This window comes from Rhipicephalus microplus, chromosome 3 (genome assembly GCF_043290135.1).
Source record: "Rhipicephalus microplus isolate Deutch F79 chromosome 3, USDA_Rmic, whole genome shotgun sequence".
Taxonomy (NCBI): Eukaryota; Metazoa; Arthropoda; class Arachnida; order Ixodida; family Ixodidae; genus Rhipicephalus; species Rhipicephalus microplus.
In genome coordinates, this window is record NC_134702.1 from 32,663,666 (window position 1) to 32,687,431 (window position 23,766).

A 23,766-nucleotide genomic window follows, 5' to 3' on the forward strand; every position below is an offset into this window, starting at 1 on the left:
CTCTGTGGCCCTTTTCCTGCGTTTTTTCAGTTATTTCGTAATGAACGAACCAAAAAAGCGCGATTTCCGAGCTCGGAAGGCTCGGGCGAAGATCCCGCACCGAGTGCGGCGTCGCAAACCTCTACGAAAAGTGACAGCGGGAAGCAGCCGCCCGACGCCTCCGGCTAGCCCTAACCAGCACAACGGCCACTCGGACGAAATCGACGCCGCGCTGAACTTTGTGAGCGCTTCGGAGGTGAAGATTGGACTCTTCGAGAACGATAGAGCAGCAAGCGATCGGAACTCTGCGAGTGCTGTGATATGCGATATCAGTGCGCTTACGGTGCTGATAAGTGGAGCTGCTTGCCCTGCGTGCCACACCTGTACCCTCGCGGTACGTGAACCGGTCGAAAAACGAAAGGGTCTCTCGGCGTTTCTTGAGTTGCATTGTGCGAACAGTGAGTGCCCTGAATCGGTACTTTCTTCTGTGCACACCTCGAGCCGTGTTGTGCCTGGTGAGCTTGCGAACGGTGCTAGCGGAAGCCGGGAATATCGGAGCGGGAGCTCCCGCGACAGCTTCGCCGTGAACGTCAAGGCAGTGGTAGCTGCGCGCGCGATTGGCATCGGGCACGAACAGCTTTCACATTTTTGCGCCATTCTTGGCTTGCCGACGCCGTTACATCACAAGAACTTTATTGCGATCGGCAAGAAAGTTCATGCTGCGGCCATGAAAGCCGTGGAGGAAAACATGGAGAAAGCGAGAGTTCACACGAAAGACATGGTCGGCAGCAGTGATGTTGCCGTGATGTTTGATGGTACGTGGCAAAAGCGGGGCCACAAGAGCCATAACGGCGTTGGCACAGCTGTGTCTGTAGACACTGGCTTGTGCCTCGATTTTGAGGTTCTCTAAAACTTCTGCCTTGCGTGCAGCCGGCACAAAGACATCGGGAGCGAAGAGCAAGTGTGGCAGGCGTACCATGGCCCAGTTTGTGAGAAGAACGTTGACTGCTCCTCTCATGCTATGGAAACTGAGGCAGCAGTGCGCATATGGACGCGGACAGAGAAGAAGCTTCTCACCCGCTGCTTACAAGGGAAGACTCAAAATGCAGCAGAGTCCCTCAACAGCAAGATCTGGTTATTATGCCCGAAGACGAAGTTTGTGTCCAAAACAGTAGTGGAAACTGCAACTGCCATCGCCGTTTTGTGGTATAACTGCGGTCATGGCAGCTTTGAGCAAGTGCTTCAGGAGCTTGGTATTCTGCCACCAGAAGAGCTTGTTGTCCTGGGAAGCTCCCGTGACCAGAGGAGAATGAAGAAAATGTCCGTCCGCCAAACCGCTGAAGCTCGAGCTCATCGCCGAAACCAGGTGAAGAGAGCGCGTCTCACGGATTCCATTCAAGAGGGTGCTGAGGGGCGAACGTATGGGCCAGGGGAGTTCTGAACAGCTGTGCTGTGTTTGAGACATATTGCTCTATTTTTGCAAGAAATTTCATGTGCTTTCGTCATGTTTTAGAAAAATACAGATGTTTGAAACTTTCAAAGGCATTTTTCTTCATTTGTACTTTTCAGCATTTTTTACGTTTTGTGCACCACATTTCAGGTACTTCAAATGGTCAGATCTGGATAAAATTTTGCACACAGCCTCTTCAAAGTGTGTAGAATGTCGATATCTATATGCATTTTAAATATCTCTTATACATTTTTTGAAAACAATTAAAATGTTGACTCACAGCACACAAAGTATGTACTTTTGGTATTCCTGATTTTTTTTAGAAATACAGAAATTATTTGAATAAGCTTTAAGTAGTATCTAACATACTACTTTACCTAACCAGCAACATGAGCTATTGCAGGCTTCTCTAAACAAAAATTTATTATGAAAAAAGATGTGCACAAAAAGCCCTATATTTTTCTCTTGAGAGGTGTCTCGCACAAAAACTAATAAAGCTACATAAGAACTAAGCACATATTTGGAATCGGCGTTACAAACTCAGTCTATGACCAAAGTTTCATAACTTTAGGTATAATATTAAAGAAAAAGTGTTTTCGAGGAGCATCTCCCCTTAATAGCCAGCCACAAGGCAATGCAACAAATCGATACTAACGAGTGGCAGCTGAAGCACCCCAACCTCGCTACTTCCAGCGCAAAAAGAAGAAACAAAGAAAGAATAAATAAAAACGGTTTCGTGGTCAACCAAAATGTGCGCCTGGGGAAAATTAGCCGTGCTTCACTGCAGCACAGCGGTGACACGCGGGCAGCTTATTGCATGTTTCTCGCAACGTCAGCGGGTCATAGCTTACCAATTCTTTCTGGGGTTGTAAAGAAATTAATAGGACAGTTTAGCGGAAATTGTGATGTATGCGAACCTCCGATTGCTGGTTGTTCCAGCAATTCACCTCTTTGCACTGCTGGCGGAGGTTTTGCCAGAAACACTTCGGAAACTAAGTTTGAATGTTTCAAAGATAATTTTTTCCACCCAAAACACATCGTGAGCTTCGTCATACTGGCCATTATTAAATTCATAATTATAATAGAAAGAATGTGCGAATGGTCGCATCATGACATGCTGACGAAGCAAAAAGAAGGCGACATGCTGCCCGCATGTCACTACTGTGTTGCAGTGAAGATGTACTGTTTATTGCAGGTGCACATTTCCATCAATCACGACCACATTTTTTTTTTTTTTTTTCGATGGCAGCAACAAGGCCGACCATTTTTCCATGTTCGCGGCAAAATAAAGACCAGGTATTGCTGGAAAACATGAGCTTTGGAGCCGCAAGCTAGCCGGCACAGCAAACGACGAGCACTGATTAATTTGAATGGTTCCAAGTTCCTTGCATCCCACTTATTGTATATTCTGTTAATTCGAAAACTCGCTTAATTTTAAGCTTTCTCACGGCCCCAGTGACTTCGAATTAACGAGGTTTCACTGTACGTTGAATGATGGCGGCGGCAAAAAACCAGCCGAGACTGTCCATGTAATTGCTATCGCAATAAAAAAAAAAGCAAATCTGAACGTCGCCGGTGGCCACACCATGCGCACGCAGTGAAACTATGCACGTGCACTCAGTGTCTAAAACCAAGAGCGAACAACACGGACACAGATAGTGTGGAAAACTATACAGTAAAGCAGCCTCCATATGTGATGCTAACTAAAAGCGTGGCACTGCTGACACGCAAAAGTATTTTTTATTTTGGTTTGGAAATTGGGGGGAGGAAGGCAGCCAGCATGCGCCCGCGATGGCGAGAACGGCGGCAACGCCGGCTCGTGCAAGCCCTAAAGCCCCTAAATACTAGCACGCCCGCCTGCTCGCCTCGCACTCACCCGTGCGCAATAATGAGCGCACTTTTTCGCCTGGTGCGCCATGCACACCACCGCTGCACTTTGTCAGCGGCGGGGAAGCCGCGGAAGATGCATGCTCGTACCAAAATGCCACAATGTGAAGCAAAGCTAATAGATTGCCTACGGAAAAAATTCATCACATCAAAGTTGTCTCCCGCTGTTACTTAGTTACATAGAGATCGCAAATACGTGTGCGTCTATGGAGCAACGACGGAGAATCGAAAAACTTTGGTATACTGTCGAGCCCAACTATATCGAACCCGTTTATATCAAATTATCCCATATATATAATTCCTAAACAAGGTAAATGTACAGTGAGAATATATAGCAAATGTTACTGTTTTATCGAACGAAAACAGCAACGACAACTGATACATCGAACTACAAGTTCCTCAATAGTGCCCCAGCAAGTTGGCTTTCCCTCGTGTTGCGGGGAAAACTGCCAGCGCTACCCAAGAAAAAGTTGGTTAGACCCGGTTGTGCACGGGCGAACACCTCCCCGCAAGAAATAATCGTGGCCCGCTCGCAGCGCTTACAGCCAATCAGAGGCGGTCGTGCTTTCTCCGAGACACGGAGGTGGTAGAAGTGAGTGCCATTTTTTTTAACTTTATGCTTGAGTGCCTGCAGCTGCCCATTTTCTTCGAGTCCTCATCCAATGTGGTCTGTGTTGGTGGTGTTCCCTGTTGCTCTGTGAACTGTGTTGGCGCGTTATCGTCATGGCTTGTGCAAAGAGGCAGAATTTGCCATTCGCCATGAAACTCGAAATCATAAATCGGGTCGAGCGCTGTGAAAAGAAGTCCGACGTCGCCGCGTACAAAATTCGTAGGAGCACCTTGAGTACTATACTGAAGAACAAGGCAGACATCAGGGCCAAGTCGGACAAAAAGGCCAGGTGCCCGTGGCGCCCGACGTGTGCGCACTGCTGTGTACGAAGATGTTGAAGTGGCCGTTCACAAGTGTTCCCGGGTGCTTTGTGTCAAATCATATACCGGGTTTATATAAATTATTACATATATCCAACTAATAATTGTTTTTTGGTGAGTTCGATATACCCGGGTTCGACTGCATCAAGGAATTCGTTATGTGGAGGTTCGTTATAAGCAGGTTTAACTGTAGTTGACGATTTCATATAGTTGACAGACAGACGGACGCTTAGCAACACTCATCATTCACTCTGTGGATATGCTGTGAATTTTTTGGTTTAGTATAGACTTGCTTAAGAATCACACAGTTGAAGTCCATTGTATTTCCGTATCCTAATGCCATTTTAACGCAAGTTCGGAGCAGCTACTAGAGAGATTTAGTGCTGGGTACCCAAGCGGCTTGCATACCCAGGACGTCGGGGCGGCGGTATTGCGCATGCGCGAAACCCCAAACAGATGCGTCGCAAGATCGCTGGGGCGATGGGGCCATGAGTCCGTGTGGCCATAAACAACGCTGCCACCACTGGCCTCCTAGCGGAGATAAGCTGACCTGGCGCACATGCTGGCGCATCATGTTGCCCGTGACGTCATCCACCTTTACGGCGAGCCACACTTCACACTCACCTTCACTGGCGGTGGATCAATAGTGATTAAATTGTTTCAGCCAGATTACCAAAGCTAGAATGGCCTAGAACATAGAAGCCAAAAACGTGCAAGCCCCGACCAGGTGAATAGGTGGCGCCATCTAGCGGGGCCATGAAGAACCAGGAAATCACAAAACTTATTGCAGAAACATTGTGCATTGTACATCTCGTGCAAAAACTGCGCAGCGGTGTTATTACAATTGAGTTACTTTTTTAATCAATTTCACCTCGAAAACATTACGCATAAGCCAACGTGTTCATGACTGTGGTTGGACGAAGTGTCACAAGATGTCGACACCATCGTTACAGTAACCTTGTTCTTTTCCCCTTTTTGCCAATACCAGGATTCTGTACACGATAAAAACAAAAGTCTCGCTATATTGCGCCAACGACGATTCAAAAATATGTAAGCTAAATGCAGTTGGCATCCCCAATTAATGTTCGCGACAACGTAAAGGTATGCACGTTTACGTACGTATGTAAATGTTTACGTATGAGGAGTTCAAAACGTTGGAAGACATGCGTTTCCGTAAGAGGGTAAACGCAAACCGGTACCTGGCAACACGTTGAAGTAAAGAAGTATACATACAAGATAAAAGTTACACAGAGTTACATGTTACACCATTGTTCTGTTGTCGCGCTTGTCGGGACTGCGACTGGCCGCCTGGATTGCTTGGGATCGATGGTGCCGGCTTGAGTCGCAACTGCGGCACATGCGAAAAAAAGTTTTTTTTTTGTTTCGGGTTGATAACCGTCATATTAAAAATGATTTATTGAAAGTAGTTTACTTCATGCCACTATGTATGTTTAATTTAACATTTTAAATCGTAAATATACTTAAGGGGGGGACGTGCCTTTGAGAATGAACTTTCTTGTTTCTGGTCGGATGATGACGAAAATTGCCACAGACACTAAGAATGGCCTCACCGTGCATCCACAAAAATTTCGAGGCGATAGCACAAATACCTAATGAGGGACAAATTATTTTTCAATTGAACCTCGTGGAGGGGCTGGAGGATTTATAAAATGACAAAAATGGTTGGTAATTGCTGTATCCACAGCCAAATGTATGTTGAAGGGGGCTGCGTTCTCAAAATAATATATTTGCTACACTAAAACTAGTACACTGCAGTCCACTTATAACGATACCACATATAACGATATATCGGTTATAACGATGGGTCGACTTAACAGTCTCATTTTATGCATTGGGGATATGGGGAAAAAAACCATATATAACGATATGTTATCCACCGCATATCGGATACAACGATGAAAAGTTTGCCGTGGATGGCATGTTTCATTCAGAATAATCGTAACATTTAGATTGATAAGTTCCTCTGAAACGAACTATGCCGAGACAAGACGAAAAGTTAGCGTAGGCGAGTACGTATCTGCCGCCACTGCAGCACAGCGCCGGCAGCGCGTCCCGGCCGTTCAAAAAGCCGAGGAGAGCATCGCGAGTTGGCGCGACGCGCTACAGATGGCGCCAGCTGTGTCACGTTTTGCGCCTCGCCGCGCGTCGACCGCGGAGAGGCTGAGAGAATTAAAAAAAAAAAAAAATGCGAAAAGCAAAGTGCCGCGCTCCGCGGCTCCCCGCCTTCTACAACGGCAAGCTACTCGTAGATTGCCGAACGAACGCGGGAAAGAGAGAGAAAATAAAAAAAAACGAAAAGCAAAGCGGCGCGGCGGCATCGGGGCGGGGCCTCGTTGGCATTCCGGCTGTGTACCTCTGGCTGTGCTTTCTTCCTCCCACTGCTCCCACCCCGCCGTCGGTCAGTCTCTCTTCCTCAGCGAACCCGTGATGCGTTCTTCGGAGTAGGAAATAAAGTCTTGTTTTTGACATCCTACTATCTACAATATTTATTAATTGGTGAAAATAGCGAAATGAAGCTTGGAGCTACAAAAGGTACGTCCGGCGACGATTTTTTGGCGGCAGTCCAGATATAACGATCACCGGTTATAACGATCATATTTTTAGGTTTTCTCGATATCGTTATAAGTGGACTGCACTGTAGTTAACGTTTTCTCCAGCGACATTGCAATGAGCACACTTGCACTACAAACAAGAAACTCTATAAAAATTTCTTTAAGTAGTAAAATGAAAAACTAAGATCGCAGCCCCCTGAAGCACAGTTTAAGGAGCATTACAAAATAAACGGAATCAAAATCTGTACAGTGGTTGCCCAGATATCTGCTCCACGAGCTGAGTATAATGCCAAAAAAACAGTATTGAGAAAACTGCATTTAAAGTTTCAACTTCTTTTTACGTCTATAAAACACCTAAAGATTGTAATCTTAGGTTTATCTTGTGATATTTGACTTTTCAGGTATCTGGTCTCTGAAAGTGTGCCTTCGTTGCCCTTTTTTTCCCCCCATAATTTCCTTTTCATGTTTTACAAAGAACAAGTATGGATTTCAAACCAAGTTCTTTGTATGAAGGAGTGGTGTGATAGGCATGACAGAAAAGATTGTAATTGAATGAGAACATATACTGAATTGATTAGACATATTTCTTGTGCCGAAGTTGTAATTAACGTAATTAAGTTCTTGATTATAAGTATTCACAGAACATTTCTTTATTTAGAGAGAGATTTATTGCATCAGAAAAATGGATCACACCATGACAGCCTATGCCTTCTTTCCAAATAACAAAGTTATGGGCAGAAGACTGGTGGCACAGGAATTTTTAGCAGTATATTTAACGACGTAAAACGGGCATATAAAAATTCTTGCCCCTGATACATACGTGCTCTTTTGCCACTCTAGCCGTCAAACGCATCATCATACAACCGATCGCGGAAACGCTAATCTACAAGGCTTTCATTGCCTCAGAACATTCATAGACAGACGTTCGTGGCGATACCAAGCACGGTTCCAAGCACGTACAAATCGCATCACACATGTCTAAATCGCATCACAAAAGCTTATTAACAGCACTCCATATGACCGTGGAGTGCACGGCCACGTGGACAGTGCAACCGGCACGTAATGCACTTGCCGGCGGCGTTCGGTGACGATGCGCGAAATGTGTAATTACGATGACAAAAAATCGGCGCGCACTGCGCTTGACATCACATTTTCGAGTGACGACGCGTGAAACTGCTGACCACTGCTCCGAGCAATCCTAGGCAGAGAAGGGGGGAGGGGTGCCGAGCTTGAGTATGCGGTCCGCTGCCGATCCTTAAAATGCCGTTAGGTAGTTCAGAGGAGCTAGCGAGTGATGTGCTTTATTTCTTGCGAAGAAGCACGTCACCAAGAGTGCGCTAGCGCGTCGTTCCTGCCCGCCGTCTCGCTGTCAGTGGAGTTAGGGCTAAAGACGACTCTGATTACACGCCACGCTCGTAGACCGCCGCGCCTCCGCTGAGCATCCGGTGGGGCCACTCGTAGCAATCAGATCGTGCCGCCGCTTACAGCTTCGTTGCTTCTGAAGAAGCACGTCGCAACGAATGCGCCAGCACGTCGTTCCTGCCCGCAGTCTCGCTGTCGGCGGAGTTGGGGCTAAAGACGACTCCGATGACGCGCGGCGCTCGTAGACTGCGCTCCCGCTCGTAGTAAGCTGATCGCACATCCGCTTACTGCTTGTAACTATAGCATAGTTATATCTTAAGTGATTATCAAGCCGTGAACACGTCACGAAGTGGCGATTTTCCAGAGCCATGTCTTCGCGACGCACAAGCAGCAGACGACGATCCCCTGGAGCGAGCATAGGGCCAATGGCGAGGTGAGCTGAGGCAACATGGCGGCCACGGCCAATCAAGGGCCTCAAAACGACCTTCAAACATTTGCTTTTTGCTCGCTTGTTGTTAAAGGGAGGAGCTAGCTGAGGCGGAAAAGTTAAACACGGAGAAATGCTCTTTCCGAAGAGCCCAAGAAGCCGGCTCCCGGCCCAAGCATCGCGAAGCTATAATTTTTTGAAAATCGCCGTTTCCTCACCATTTCCAGAAAAAGTTTTGCTACCTAGGTGGGTGAAAAGAATTTTCCGAAGCACTTCTGCGCGGTTTTCAGTGTAGATATTCTGGAACCAGATAGAAAAAGGGTTCCAAAAACTGAAAACTTGAGTTTCAAAAAAATCGATTTTTTCGCCATTTTTCGCGATCCCAAAGCCGCGTCCCCCCTTTGATGATGAGTAGTTTTTAGTGGCGCAAGGGCTAATTGATGGCCAAAGAGCGCCATTTCAATTGACTACAGATATGAACAATGATATGGTGCGTGGCTGTAAAGGGGCCTTAAAATTCCTCGCTCTAACGCGGGTTAAAACATGAAAGTAATAAAATCATGACAGTGGCCTGACATATGTGTGGTGATAGCTGATGGCAAAATGTCGTGATAATAAAACCATGATGAAGATATAGTCACCGCCGCCACGACCACTCTATAGAGGTCGTGCTACAGATGACCTCGAAATATCGGGTGAAAGCTTTGCACATCTTTTAAAAACGTAAAAAGTGTTTGCAGTTTAAAAAGCGGATCTCTACCGATGAGCATCCCAGGGTGTAGAGGGAGCTGCTGTCGGTAGGGCAGTAAAAAGTGCTTTTTTCTTAGAGCATCTAGCTCATTGCACTGGACGAGAATGTGGGGAACCGTAAAAGGCTCTCCACATCTCTCACAATATGGTGGATCACCGGTAGACAGAAGAAATGAATGTGTAGAATGTGTGTGTCCTGTTCTAAGCCTTGTTAGTATTACTTCCGTGTGTCGTGATTTTGATAGTGGCGGCCAATAACCTAGTTGCAGCTTAATAGCATGGAGTTTATTATATGTGTGTTTATCCCACATGCTCTGCCAATACCCCCTGAGCTTTCGTTTTATAAAAGGTTTTAAGTCAAGTGCAGGGACTGGTGTTGATGCATTGGCAGTAGTGACATTGGCGCAAGCAGCCAGATTGTCGGCCAAAACGTTCCCTTGTATTTCACGGTGCCCTGGAACCCAGCAGACAACTACATGCTGTTTTGATGTGTAGAGTGTGCACAGAAGTGAGTAGAGTGACACCAGCACGGGGTTCTTGTGTTGTTTAGGAGTTTTCAGGGCTTTGACCACGCTTAGGGAATCTGTGTATATTACCGCCTTTTGTCATTTTATCTGTTTTATGTGTTTTACGACCGCCAGTATTGTGTAAGCTTCTCCTGTGAAAATGCTTGCATTAGGATGAAGAACGCCGGCCTCGGAAAAGGATTGGCCTATTGCTGCATACGACACAGAAGTGTTCGACTTTGACGCATCGGTAAAGAACTCAGGGCATGTGTATTTATGTTGTAGTTCTAGGAAGTATGTATGTATGTGTGCAAGTGCTGCGTGCTTTGTGACATCAACAAAAGAGACATCACAGTCTATAAGCTGCCACTGCCACGGTGGCAGATATGTTGCAGAAGCCATCAAACTGTGTTCAAGAGGCACACCTGTTTCTTCGGCCAGGCTCCTTACACGCAGCGCATAGGGCTGCCTCAACGAAGGACGGTTCTCGAACAAGCCAGAACAAGACAAATCATTTAATTGTGAAATAGGAAGGGTGTTTCTTGTCTGCCTTCACCTTCAAAAAGTACAAAAAGGACAGGGAACATCTTTGTAGGTGGAGCGACCATTCATTCGAATTCACGTACAGGCTCTCCACAGGGCTGGCGCGAAAAGCACCCGTAGAGAGGCGAATGCCTAGATGGTGGACAGGGTTGAGAATTTTCAAGGCTGATGGTGTTGCCGACTGATAAATTATAGCACCGTAATCTAGGCGTGTGCGTACGAGGCTTTTATATAAGTTAATTAAACATTTCCTGTCACTACCCCATGTAGTGCGTGACAACACTTTCAAAATGTTCATTGTTTTTAAGTACCTGTCCCTTAAATACTTGATGTGTGGGATAAAGGTTAGCTTAGTGTCTAATAAGAGACCAAGAAACTTGTGCTCGGTCTTCACTGACAGAGGTTGACCATGCAGGTCAATGTCGGGGTCAGGATGGAGGCCCCTCTTTCGGCTGAACAAGACACAAGTGCTCTTTTGCGCGTTGAGTATAAAACCATTCTCGTTTGCCCATTGAGATACCTTGTTCAACCCTAGTTGAACTTGACGTTGGCACATTGAGATGTTGCACGATTTGTAACCAATCTGCACATCATCGACATATATGCAGTAAAAAATATTTCGTGGGAGAGACAGGTGCAAGGAATTCATTTTAACTATGAAAAGTGTGCCGCTCAATACACCTCCTTGTGGCACTCCTGTTTCTTGGACAAATACTCGAGATAAGACAGTGCCAACTTGGACACGGAATGTACGGTTGGACAGGTAGCTTTCGATAACTGTCAGCATTCTACCCCGCACACCTACCGTATTTACTCGATTCTACCGCGCCCTCGATTGTAACGCGCACCCGATTTCCACCGCGAAAAAAAAAAAAAAAACGTAAGACATCGATTGCAACGCGCACCCATTTTTTCTCGCTGGCCCGCATGATCACACCACTCGAAAAAACGACTCCTTTCGGGAGCGTCTTCCATTTAAATATGAGGTACGGGCGAAGCTTGTGCCCATCTGACGTGTAACAGAGCATTGCCGTCACTGTAGTTTTACCGTGGACCGATGTCAGCACGCGAACTTGCTTCGCCCCCTTCTTCTCGACGGTTGTGGTGCCAGGCATGTCAAGTAAAGAGGCGCCTGATCGGCATTCCCGATTTGCCCAAGCAGGTAGTCGTTGTTGCGCCGCAAGTTTAGGACGAACCTCTGAAAACTGTGAAGCTTTTCATCGTACTCCTCCGCAAAACTTTTCGCATATGCATGTTCCCCTTCGGAGGGAAAAGCCTTTCCTCTTCATTAAGTTAGTTAGCCAGCACCTGCTCGCTTAAAACTGGCTCCTCATTAGACATTTTTCTAAGACTAATTGCATAGCCCGCACTTGGAGCAGTTCTGCCGTCACGGGCCGCTGTGCTGCTCGCTGCTAAAGCACATACTCGCCGAGCAGCTCTTTAATTTGCGGAAACCGACCCTGCTGTGGTCCACTGAAGCCTTTGCGTAAAGCTTTGCTGTCGAAAATCTTCTGCTTTTGTTTCCGCCGGTCCCGCACGCACGTTTCGGGAACTCCGAACGACCGCGATGCGGCCCGATTTCCGTCCGTTTCTGCACACGCGATGACTTTTCTTTTAAAAGCGGCATCATGGTGCACTCGAGTTTTTGGAGTCTGCCATTCCACGCCGTCTATGCTAATGCACTACTAGATGACGAATTCCTCAGCACACGTACGAAGTGCCGCACATGAGAAACACATAGGCAGAAATGGACGACGCGCCATGCCGACGCACGTAGGGGGCGGCCATTTTAGATTTGCCGATGGCAATAGATTGGCCGTAATTTTTTTGTTCGTACTCGATTCTAACGCGCATGCGATTTATGAACTCACTTAACCGGAAAAAAGGTGCGCATTAGATTCGAGTAATTACGGTAAATGTGACAGGTCTCGCAATACAGTCGCCGACCGATTTTCCGGACTCCAAAAATTCGGACTTGTTGAATATTCCGGACTTCATAAATGCACCGTCAGGGATCCCATAGAGCTAATGCATTGTTTCGACCGATTTTTCGGACGAATTTGCCCCTGAAAGTTCGATTTTTCGGACTAAATCACTCGTTTTGTGCCACGCCTCAAGCCATTGTGAACGCCGCCATGTTGGATTTTCCGTCGGCTTGGCTAAGCTTGGTCTTCAGATGCCTTTCCTGCCTCCGAGATTGAAATGCGCACGCCATATTTTAAGTTTCGGAGGCCGTGTTTGCTTTTTAAAAGACGCGGTGATGGATGCCGTTTTTTCGTCTTCGGTCAGCACTATCGTCATCACATCGCACGGGGAGGAGGCGAAAGAAGGATTCTTTTAGTGTCGTTGCAGCTTGTTTCAGTCGCCATTTTGCTGCTCGCGCTGAAGCGGACCGGACATCCCTCCTACACACCACACACTATTTCTCCTATCCTCTTTCATCCCCCTCTACCCCACCCCAAAGGCACTGCGCCGTGTCGCCTGTAGGCAGACAGAAATTAGGTGCCTTCTTCCTTTTCCTCATGAATCACTAACAACAACATTCTGCACGTGTTGTGTCGCGTAGCGTCGAGACGTTGTGTGCTTCGCAGCGGCTATCTGCGGCATCGAATTTTGTATTCTCGGTACCATGGCTCCGCTATCTGTGCCATCGCGGGAGCCAGGTGGTGTGAAGAAGCGTGGGAAGTATACGACCCTGACGATGGAGAAGAAAGCTGCCATAATCAAGCTAATAGAGAGTGGACGTTCGCAGCTAAATGTCGCTGGATGACGGTCGACGCCGGATGGCGGTCGTCGTTGTCGTCGGATGACAACGACGACCGCCCGCAGCCGTCGGAGATCGCCAACGTGGTGACAATTTTGTCGAGCGTTTACGGCGACGATGTCACCTTGGCACAAATACGGGCAAACCAAATTGCCTCCAAGCGTAGTTTGAGGCAAGGCAGCATCAAGGACTTTCTTAAACCTGCCTGATGCAACAAACTTCAGATTTTTGACGAAAACGAATTTTTCGGACTGTTCGATTTTTCGTACTTTTTTTCGGTCCCCGCCAGGTCCGAAAAATCGGTCGGCGACTGTATGCCAAAGCGCCATGCAGTGTCATATGCCTTTACCATATCGAGGAACACAGACAGAAAAAATTGCTCATGAACAAAAGCATCGCAAATTTGTGCTTCGATACGGACAAGGTGGTCAGTGGTGGACCGAGCCTCTCGAAACCCACACTGGTATGGGTCAAGTAGGCCACTCATTTCAAGGAAGTGCATCAGGCGCCTGTTAATCATTTTTGAAAGACTTTGCAAATACAGCTGGTTAATGCTATTGGCCTGTAGCTGGAAACTGAGGCCGGGTCCTTGCCTTGTTTTAGAATTGGGATAATGATAGCTTCCTTCCAGGCTGAGGGTAGCTTGCCAGAAGACCATATCGCATTATAGAGAGAGAGGAGAGCTTTCTGGCTTTCAGTGGGCAGGTGTTTTAACATTTTATATGCCGCACGGTCCGGGCCTGGGGCAGATTTATTGCAGCAGGCAAGTGAGGCCTGCAGTTCAGCCAAACAGAAAGGTTCGTTGTATGCCTCATGCGTTCTGGGCTTGCGCTCTAATCTCTGTTTTTCTATTGCGGTTGTGTATCGTCGGAACGCTTCACTATAGTGTGTTGAGCTGGAAACCTGTTCAAAGTGCGCTCCGAGAGTGTTTGCTTGGTCTTCCAAACTCTCCCCTTGTGTGTTCACTAGAGGAGCGAATGTGCTTCTCGTCCTGCCACCTTACCAACCATGCTCCAGACTCTCGACTCATCTGTGTACGAGTTAATGCCCGATGCAAATTTGTGCCAACTTTCTCTTCTCGCCTGTCGGCGCGTCCTCCTTGCTTGCGACTTGACGTTCTTAAAGTTTACAAGATTCTCGGCTGTGGGCGAGTCTCTAAGCAACCTCCATGCCTTATTTTGTTTTTTTCGAGCATCACGGCACTCATTATTCCACCATGGAACTCGTCGTTTGCTTGACGGTCCACATGTTTGGGGAATACATTTTGTTGCTGCATCAACCAAGAAAGCTGTAAAGTAGCATACAGCATCCTCTATGCTCAATGCCGCCATGTCAGTCCAAGATAATAAAGTCATTTTTTGAAACTTTTCCCATTCGGCTTTGTCAGTGAGCCATTTGGGAACTTGTGCAGGACATGTATTTGTTCTTGATGAGCTGATAACGATAGGAAAATGGTCACTACCATATGGATCATTAATAACTTGCCATTTAAGTAGAGGCAGGAGTGATGGGGATATTATGCTGAGGTCTATTGCTGAGTACGTATTATTAGCAATGTTGTAGTATGTTGGCGCTTTCCGATTCAGCAGGCATGCACCGCAAGAAAAAAGAAGCTGTTCAATCAGGCGACCTCGAGCATCGCAGCGAGAGCCACCCCACAGATTGCAATGTGCATTGAAATCTCCCAGGAGAATATAAGGTTTTGGAAGTTCGTCTATGAGGGACTCGAATTCATGCTTTTCAAGACGGTGTTGTGGAGGTATGTAGAGAGAGCAGATGGTGACGAGCTTATTCAATAGAACTGCTCGAACAGCCACTGCCTCAAGGGATGTTTGTAGTGTTAGGTGTGTGCATGCAATCCCTTGATTGACTATAATGGCAACACCACCGGATGGCACAATGGCATCATTCCGGTCTTTCCGAAAAATAACGTAGTGACGTAAAAAGTTGTTGTGTTTCGGTTTCAGGTGTGTCTCTTGTACGCACAGCACCTTGGGTGTATGTTTGTGTAAAAGTTCCTGGATATCGTCGAGGTTTCTCAACAGTCCTCTGACGTTCCACTGTAGTATTTGTGTGATTTTAATTTAGTGTGGTGCTGTGCATACAGAGGTGTTGCGTTAGTTTACAGGGCCTTTTGAGGGACCTGTGCTTCGAGGTTTTTCTTTTTTGGCGCGCTCCAAGGAGTTGCGCCTATCCTTCAGCGTCTGAGGCGCCGGAGGAGTGGGACTTGTATCCATCACCTCTTGTGAGGTGGTGGATGGTGCCTGCTGGGCAGGCACATTCACTGAACTTTCGGACCTGACTGCGCCTGCAGTGGTCCGAGGTTCAGCAGACACTAGGGTCTGCCGGCCCTGTTTGTCAGGTGGCGGAGCAGTACAGGCTGCTTCAGCCGGGAAGCTGGCGGCACGACCGCGGCCACACACTGTGTGACATTCGCGAGTGCCGAGGCATATGGCGCGGCACCCGGGCGCGTCACATCTGCAAAGGAGGGATAAAATGGGTTGTGTAATGCGAAGCGTTGGCGCGCTTCTTGGAATGTGAGATTGAATTTAACCTTAAGTTCTACTATTTGTTTCTCTTTTTTCCATGCGGGGCATGATCGTGAGTAGGCAGCGTGGTCTCCTTCACAGTTCGAACAATGAGTTGTTTCTGAGGTGCAGTTGTCTGATATGTGTTGAATGGATGCGCACTTTGCGCAAGTGGCACGCCCTCTGCAACTCTGCGATCCATGACCGAAACGTTGGCACTTGAAACATCGACGAGGGTTGGAAATGTATGGTCTTACACGAAGCTTACAATAGCCGGTTTCGATTGATTCTGGTAGGTCACTTGTTCCGAAGGTAATTATTACGCGTTTCGTAGGGGTCAGTTTGTTGTTGCGTCTTATTGTTATTCGTTGGACTTTGACCACGTTCTGGTCCTGCCAGCCTTCGAGCAGCTCACTTTCAGAAAGCTCAGCAAGATCATCATCAGAAATTACGCCACGGACAGTGTTCATGGACCTGTGTGGGCCCACCGAAACAGGGGTTTCACCAAAGGCTACAAGCTTAGACAGCTTTTCATACTGAGCTTTGTCACGAACCTCCAGAAGAAGATCGCCACTTCCCACCTTTGTTACTTTGTAACCTGGGCCTATTGCTTCTGTGAGAGTTTTGGAAACGAGGAAAGGTGAAATAGCTCGGACTGTCTTCTTTTCGTTTTGACTGTGGATTACATGGTACTTTGGGAATGTCGGCTTTGGTGTGTTAGGCAGGAAAGTATCTTCGGTGCGCCACCTTTTTAGGGAGCGATCAGGAAGGGGGGGAAAAGATTTTGCCATAAAATACAATAAAGTTCGGCGGCGACGGTGGCCACCCACCACTGAGCCCAACAAGGGGACGCTACAAGGTTGACTAGTGAACACTTGGAGACGCCAGCCATGCATCGCCGCTATAACCGAATATAACTACCCAAGGTTGGGTAACTACACAGGGTTAATCCTCGCCGCCAGGAAATTCTGAAGTAAACGGAAAAGAGGAGATGACAGGACAGATAAAAGTGAGAGATAAAGACGAAGATGTAGGAAGAGAGAGATAGGAAAAGGCGACTGCCGATTTCCTCTGGGTGGGTCAGCCCAGGGGTGCCGTCTACGTGAAGCCGGGACCAAAGAGGTGTGTTACCGCTGCCGGGGGGCCTTAAAGGTCCAATCACCCAGCATTGGCTCAACCCCCAGGATCCCCTTTTCCCCGGACACGGCAATGCCACGCACGGCTAGGCGTGGGAGAGAGTCAAAACCCGCGTCCCCCCTATAAACAATACTTACGCGACAAGACGATATGACGCTGCGAGCGCATGTGACCTTCATGCAGCTCGCATTTGGGTGTGCAGTGCTATAAGGCATTCCGATTGGGTATGGGTTGGGTACACAACGCTGCGCGTCCCCAAGCCCGCAAAGCCCCAAGAGCTTGCGTACCCAGCACTAAAGCTTTGTACTAAAAAACATGACACTTTGGAGCAGCACAGAGCAGCATTTCTATTTTGGAACAGTTTAGAGCAATCATAGGAGCACTCCCACCACTGTAAATATCAAATATGGATTGCAAGAGAAGACACCTGTGGGAGAATTCTGCAGCACAGACTAAGTAATGTAAAAGTAAGTTTAAACTGCGCACAGTGACTGCACAGCCAGGTGACCAACTCTAAAAATAACGAGCAAACACAATAGCCGAGCACTATTTTCTGAAGTAGGTCATTTCATTATCAAGCTACAGCTTCAGTTGGGAATGGAAACTCAAGCTATAACATGTGCCCAAGTATTTTGTTACTGCAATCCTTAAAATGGAATTCGTCAGATTATTTCAACTTGAATGACAAGACTGTACACGTCTCGGTTCACTGGGAAACGCAGCAGCTGTGGCGTCTGCCTCAGCGCCACTTAGGGTACAGGGCTTGCGCCTAAAAAATTTACTTGCCTTCTTCTTTGGTGGAGCACCGCATGGATCAAGTTCACTTTTGCAAAGCTCGCCTGACGCCTCGTACGGTCTCAACGTCAAGTTGAGCGCAGGGTTGCCTGGAACGGGTGTTGCCGATTCCAGACCCGGCATGTACTCACACTCCGACTTCCCGTCCTGTGGACCTTTCGACATTCTACCTCGAGTGTGCCGTGGCTGCAAGAGAAATAGCATCCGCAGGGGTGCAACAGCCAAAATAGAATTTGTAGCCATTTCTGGAGCCGCGCACTATAATCTAAGTTTGGAGCAAGTTATGGGGAATAAAAAAATTCATCATGAAAGATGATTGATTTGATTGAATTGTGGGGTTTAGCACCCCAAAACCACGATATGATTATGAGAGACGCCATAGTGAAGGGCTCCGGAAATTTTGACCACCTCGAGTACTTTTAACACGCACACAAATCTGAGCACACAGGCCTACAACATTTCCGCCTCCATCGAAAATGCAGCCGCCGCAGCAGAGATTTGATCCCGCGACATGGGGGTCAGGAACTGGGTACGTTAGCCCCTAGACCACCGCGGCGGGACTTATTATGAAACACCAAATTTGAAGCAGTGTAAAAAAAAGAAGGCTTGCATTTAGAATATATGTACAAAACATTCAACCCACCAAAATCGTGCAGAGAAAACATGAGCACTGCTATTTAAATAAAGGTAGCATTCTGAATTACTCCCCATAGCAAAAAATGATGAAGCCTACAATTAGCATTTGCCGCGCCTGTCGAACTCTTTGACTGACTCTGATAATTCAAATGTGGCTCTGCTAAGCTGGTGACCATAAAATTTGGGAGATTTTTTAAAACAAACTGTTGTACAAAATATTTTTTTCAAGGTCAGCAGAAATATCATTCGCTGCGCCTAATTACTGACAGCAACTTTTCAGACGTCAGCGGCCGTACCAGTACCCATATATTATGCGGAGCTTATACACATCAGTAACTGAACAAAATGTGCTGTGTCCCGTGACTAGCGCTAACAGCCCATTCCAAATCATTACATTTTTCCGCAGGACACTAGTGTACTGCGGCAAAGGTGGCTTAAGGGGGGGCGCGGCAAGTAAAGTGCCGATTTTGGTCAAAATATGCGATTTTCTGATTTATTTTTTTTCGTAATCTTCAGACCTTCAACTTCCTTGTTCTAAAATATTACAGCGAAACGTGCGCTACAAATCCCGCAAATAGTGTTTTTGCCGAGGCTAGTCGCCGAAAAGTGCGAAAAAAAAGCCCCTGAAACGGTGTTGTTCACGCCGCACAAACGCGCCAAGTTGTTGACCGTGGGCCGCCATTTTGGTAGCTTTGGAAAGAGGAGAAAGCCGGCTTCCCGATGGTCGCGGTCTCGTATTTCGCCGAGTGAAAATAAAAGCGCAAGGAGCAAGTAAAAAAACGAAAACGAAGAACGGCAATTGGCTGCGTGGGTCACGTGGTAGCAGGCGCGACCTCTTACTGGTCAAAGCTGCGCCGCGCACCTTGGCAACCTTGGAAGCGCGAGCGCATCTGCGGCCGCCGAGTCGAGAATCATCCGGCGTGCGCTTCGTTTTTTGCCAGTTGGCTGTTTTTGTGATAGTTCGCGTGCTTTTTTTACCAAGCTTTGTTTACATCGGTGGTCTCTTCTGAGTGCTTGCTCATACTGCGGTGCTATGTTGTCGCAAAAAAAGTTCCGGAGCGTCCACAAGTACGGCAAGCGTCGGAAAGCTTGGAACAAAGGGCAGACGACTGCGGCTGCCGTCCCAGTCGCAGTTCCGGACGGAGCATGCTCTTCAAGCGTCACGGAGCCTCTACTCAGACCCTTCGCTGATTGTTGTGAGGCCGAGAGTGTGGAAGGTGCCACATCGTCGTATGTCAGACCGCCGGATGCCGTCGACCGTGATGGACGCTCTCGCGAACCCGATTGCGGTGGCACCGCGTCGGCAGCCGTTGCAACTCCGGGCGTGCGCGCGTCGAACATTCTATCGCGAGTTTCGGCCCAGATTCCGAGCAGTGAAGAAATCGCGCAGCGGGCGCAGACAAGGCGGGATGTTTTGGATGCCGTAGCATCGAAATCCGCTTCAAAGCGGAAGCTCGAGCTTCTGAACGAAGGCTGCGACGAAAATGACGGCGGTAAGGACTCCACATTCTTCATTGTAAATAAGAAGATGCTGAACGGTCTGCTTTCGTCAGTAAAGTGCAACAAGTGCGACGAAGGGTCGATACGCCTCGAGACTACGCACTGCCTTGGACTCGCGGCGAGGATGGAACTTTTTTGTGACAATTGTGGCATAGTGAACAGTGCGTGGTCGTCCCCGAGGTGCTCCGGGCGACAAAAAACGAACCCCTTTGAGGTAAACGTGCGTGCTTTGAGGGCTGTGCAGTCAGTTGGCAGAAAACAATCTGCCATAAATGACATTTTTTCTGCGATGGACATTTCGCATCGAGCACTGCACCACAAGTCCTACCAGAGACTGCAAAGGAAGTACAGCCACCCTGCCACCACATCAGCTGCCACCCGCATTGAAGCAGAAAGTGCACAGAAGGTGCATGACATTTACAAGGACCTAGGAGGAGTGCCAGGCAACATTGACGTCATTTACGACGGCACGTGGATGACGAGGGGGCACAGAAGTCATATTGGCGTGGGCTGTGTAATCGAGCTGTACACAGGCTTGGTCTTGGACCACTGTGTCCTGTCCAACTACTGCCAAGGCTGTGCTGTTGGCCCCAAGCCTGGTGACGACAACTATGAGGAGTGGCTTGAGAAACACAAGCCACAGTGCCAAAAGAACACCGATGCTAATGCAGGCCAAATGGAAGTAGAAGCAGCGAGGATCATGTTTGATAGATCGTTTACCAAGTACAAGCTTCGATACATCAATGTGCTCTGCGACGGTGACAGCCGTACGTACCTTGCCCTCACGCAAGACAAGGTGTATGGCTACATGTTGATTAAGAAACAGGAGTGTGTGAACCATGTGAAAAAAAGAATGGGCACTTCCTTGCGCAACCTTCTTGATGAGCACAAATCCAAAGGCCGAGGACTGAGCATGGGTGGCAAAGGCCGGCTGACGCAGGGCCTTATAAAGAAGTTGACGAATTATTATGGCTGGGCCATTAAGAGCCACCCCAACGATGTTCCTGGCATGGAGAGGGCCATCATGGCCACTTATTACCATGTAACATCCACAGACCAGGATCCACACCACGACCTGTGCCCAAGTGGGACTGACTCCTGGTGCCCGCACAATCAGGCATTGGCCAAGGGAGAGCCGCTGCCGCCTCACAAACATAAACTGCCCCCTCACGTGCGAGTGGCACTGCTGCCAATCTACAAGCGCCTCTCGAACAAAGAGCTCCTTGAAAGGTGTGCGCAGGGAAAAACCCAGAACGCTGTGGAGAGTATGAACAGCCTCATTTGGTCACTCCAGTCCAAGAGCCAGTTCGCCTCCCTTCGAAGTGTGGAAAGTGCAGTTGCAGATGCAGTCTGCCGTTTCAATGGTGGCTGCAAGAGTGCGCTGCAAGAGATCACTGCTCAACTGGGCTTCAATCCAGGAGACTGCTCTTTGCGGCGAGCAGCCGAAAAGGATGCCAAAAGGGTGAAGAGGGCTCAAAAGGCGCATTGTTCCACGACAAAGAAGCGCAAAACTGGGTTGCGCTCTACAGAGGCCAAGGCCACAGCATCTCAGGATTACTGCCCAGGAGGATTCTGAGTGTTTTAGGCATGTTGTGAACTTCCAAACAAGAGTGAACTTTCAAAGTCAGTTTTCTCAACTCTTGATTTTCGCCTATGTGCCTTCGCTAGAACATCTGTCATTTTTTAACAAAGACTGATAGAGTCGTTCCGTTTTTTGCACTAGGCTCAGGAGGCCTTTAGCAGTGCAATAAAGCTTTATCTCTCTTCTTACTCATCATTTAAAATTTTTAGAACACATTTTATAATTACTGCGATGTGTGCGCAAAACAACATCCATGTTTTGGAAATTTTATTTATGGTTAAAAGAACTAGAAAAATCAACTAATAGCTTCTTTGCACAAGTTGATGCTTTGGGAACATAATAATATGAAAAAATAATTTCATTTAGCAATAATTATCTCTTTAAGTGTGAAGAGCATTAATTAGTATAATTATGCTTGTAACTCGAAAAGTACAAGAGGTATTTGAAAACGGTTTTCATATTTGGAATCCTCACAATCAGCCACATACACACACCAAATTTCATCACAAACAGTACATTAATAAAAAAATTAGTTTTACTTGCCACGTCCCCCCTTAAGCACCGTTCTGCGCAGCTTAGAACAAGGCCACAGAGGAAGAAATAGTTTGGAGGTGAAACTCCCGTTAAAACGGGCATCGGCAGGTGCCCAGATAATGTCACATAAAATACAAAAATAACAAATAACCGACTGAGGCATTTGAGTTGACAGCGTCTTGCGGTGCAAACCTGCAACCACGAATAATAAAAGAAAAGGCAACGCTACCTGCCGAGTGCGGCTGAACGCGCTACGAATCCCGGCTTCCGCCGTGAATGCGGCGGAATGAGAGCAATACGCACAATCATTTCCCTCATCAACCAAAACGATGGAAATTCCCTTTTCTGCTTAAGACACCGCCAGCATAGTTTCGCTCTCCGGCAATAATGTGACATTATCTGGTCGCATAGAGAAGCAGAGTTCCACCTCTTAAATGCTTCTTCCTCCACGAACAAGGCCAAGCAATTTTCAACTCCCCTCAAATTCTGCCTCGACTTTTTTTCTCTCTCACGGTGGTGTTAGGTTTTGGAGCCTAATTTCTTGACTTGCTTGCAAGGCGCATTCGACCAGATAAAGTAACAACAGCGCGCGTCCGTCAGCCTGGGGACTGGGCCGGATTATCTATGGCCAAGACAACGCAACTTCAAGCCAGAAAAATATTTACGTGTCGTTGCTATGGCAATTCAAGTGGTGGTTGGCAATGACGGCGATAACAGCATGTAGATCTCGTTCCAAGCCCGAAAAACGCTGCATACGTTCCTAACACGTCACAACACACAAAAAGACAGTACAGTCGTTCTCTTTTCTTGTGCATTATCTATTTGCACTCAAACCTGTTTCAAAAACTCTTGAGAAGCGATTTTCTGGGCAACGAAGTACTGCAGTTTCACACTAAAATGACACTACGTTTTTTTCACTAATAATTCGTGAATTTCAACTATGTAACACAAGTTTTTTTTCAACAGACGGTTCAAATTTGAGAAGCAGGAAAGGAACCTTCAGCAGTAATTTTTAACGAAACAGTTCTTTACTTTCACAAAAAAATTCGAAGATGTACTTTTTACGGATGAGGCCTGTTGTTCCAAAACTCATGACCACCACTATCTGTCCCGACGTGGGCGGGGCCCACTACGTGCTAGTTCACACCCAGACTGACATAAACAAACTTTTTTCTATACCAAAATGCGATCAACGCAGCCAGTATAGAACCTGCATCTTTCAGGTCGGCAGCCGAGCAACGTAGCCACTGCGTCACCATGGAGACAGCCACCAGTCTCCTCTAGGCACACTTATGCGAGACTACAATGGCAGTGTTCAAAGCTGTGACCTAGATCTCAGCAGCACAACACAGCCACTCAACAATAGCAGTACGACAATCGCTGCACGCGTTCAGTTTTTAGTATACGGACACCCCTCGAGAAACACGACGCAAGGGGAGATGGGGGTATAGAAAGCCCACCTTGACCTGGTCGGGCTTTCCGTCACGGCAGCATTTGGGGCACTCCCAGCTATTGGGCAAGTCATCGCTCACATTGCCCTGCAATCCCACAAGATGTGGGTTGCGCTCGGTTAGGCACGCTGGGTGAACGATCTCCCAGCACTGGGAGCACTCCATGAGTGAGGAACAGGCCTCCTGGTCCGAGCCAGGCTGCGGGGCGCCCTTTTCCCAGCCGTCCCGCCCGCACAGCATGCAGCACGCTGTGTGCGGAAGTACGGGCTGCCAGAGAGAGAGGGGGAAACGCGTGTGAATGTGCAACTCACACGACCTTCTTTCTCACTGCACTTTACGAACAGTTGATTGATTGATATGTGGGGTTTAACGTCACAAAACCACTGTATGATTATGAGAGATGCCGTAGTGGAGGGCTCCGGAAATTTCGAC

General features: G+C 47.6%; 1 protein-coding gene across 4 annotated transcripts in view; it reads right to left on the reverse strand.

The window, feature by feature from the left end:
- Kdm2 (Lysine demethylase 2) overlaps window positions 1-23,766 on the reverse strand; it is a 90,248-nt gene that overhangs the window by 10,574 nt on the left and 55,908 nt on the right. For all 4 annotated transcript variants that reach the window (XM_075889205.1, XM_075889201.1, XM_075889203.1 and 1 more), the window contains exons 15-16: window positions 23,344-23,601; window positions 17,623-17,817 (exon numbers count right to left, since the gene is read on the reverse strand). In XM_075889205.1, the coding sequence (XP_075745320.1) occupies window positions 17,623-17,817; window positions 23,344-23,601 (453 nt within the window). The remainder of the gene's footprint in view (window positions 1-17,622; window positions 17,818-23,343; window positions 23,602-23,766) is intronic.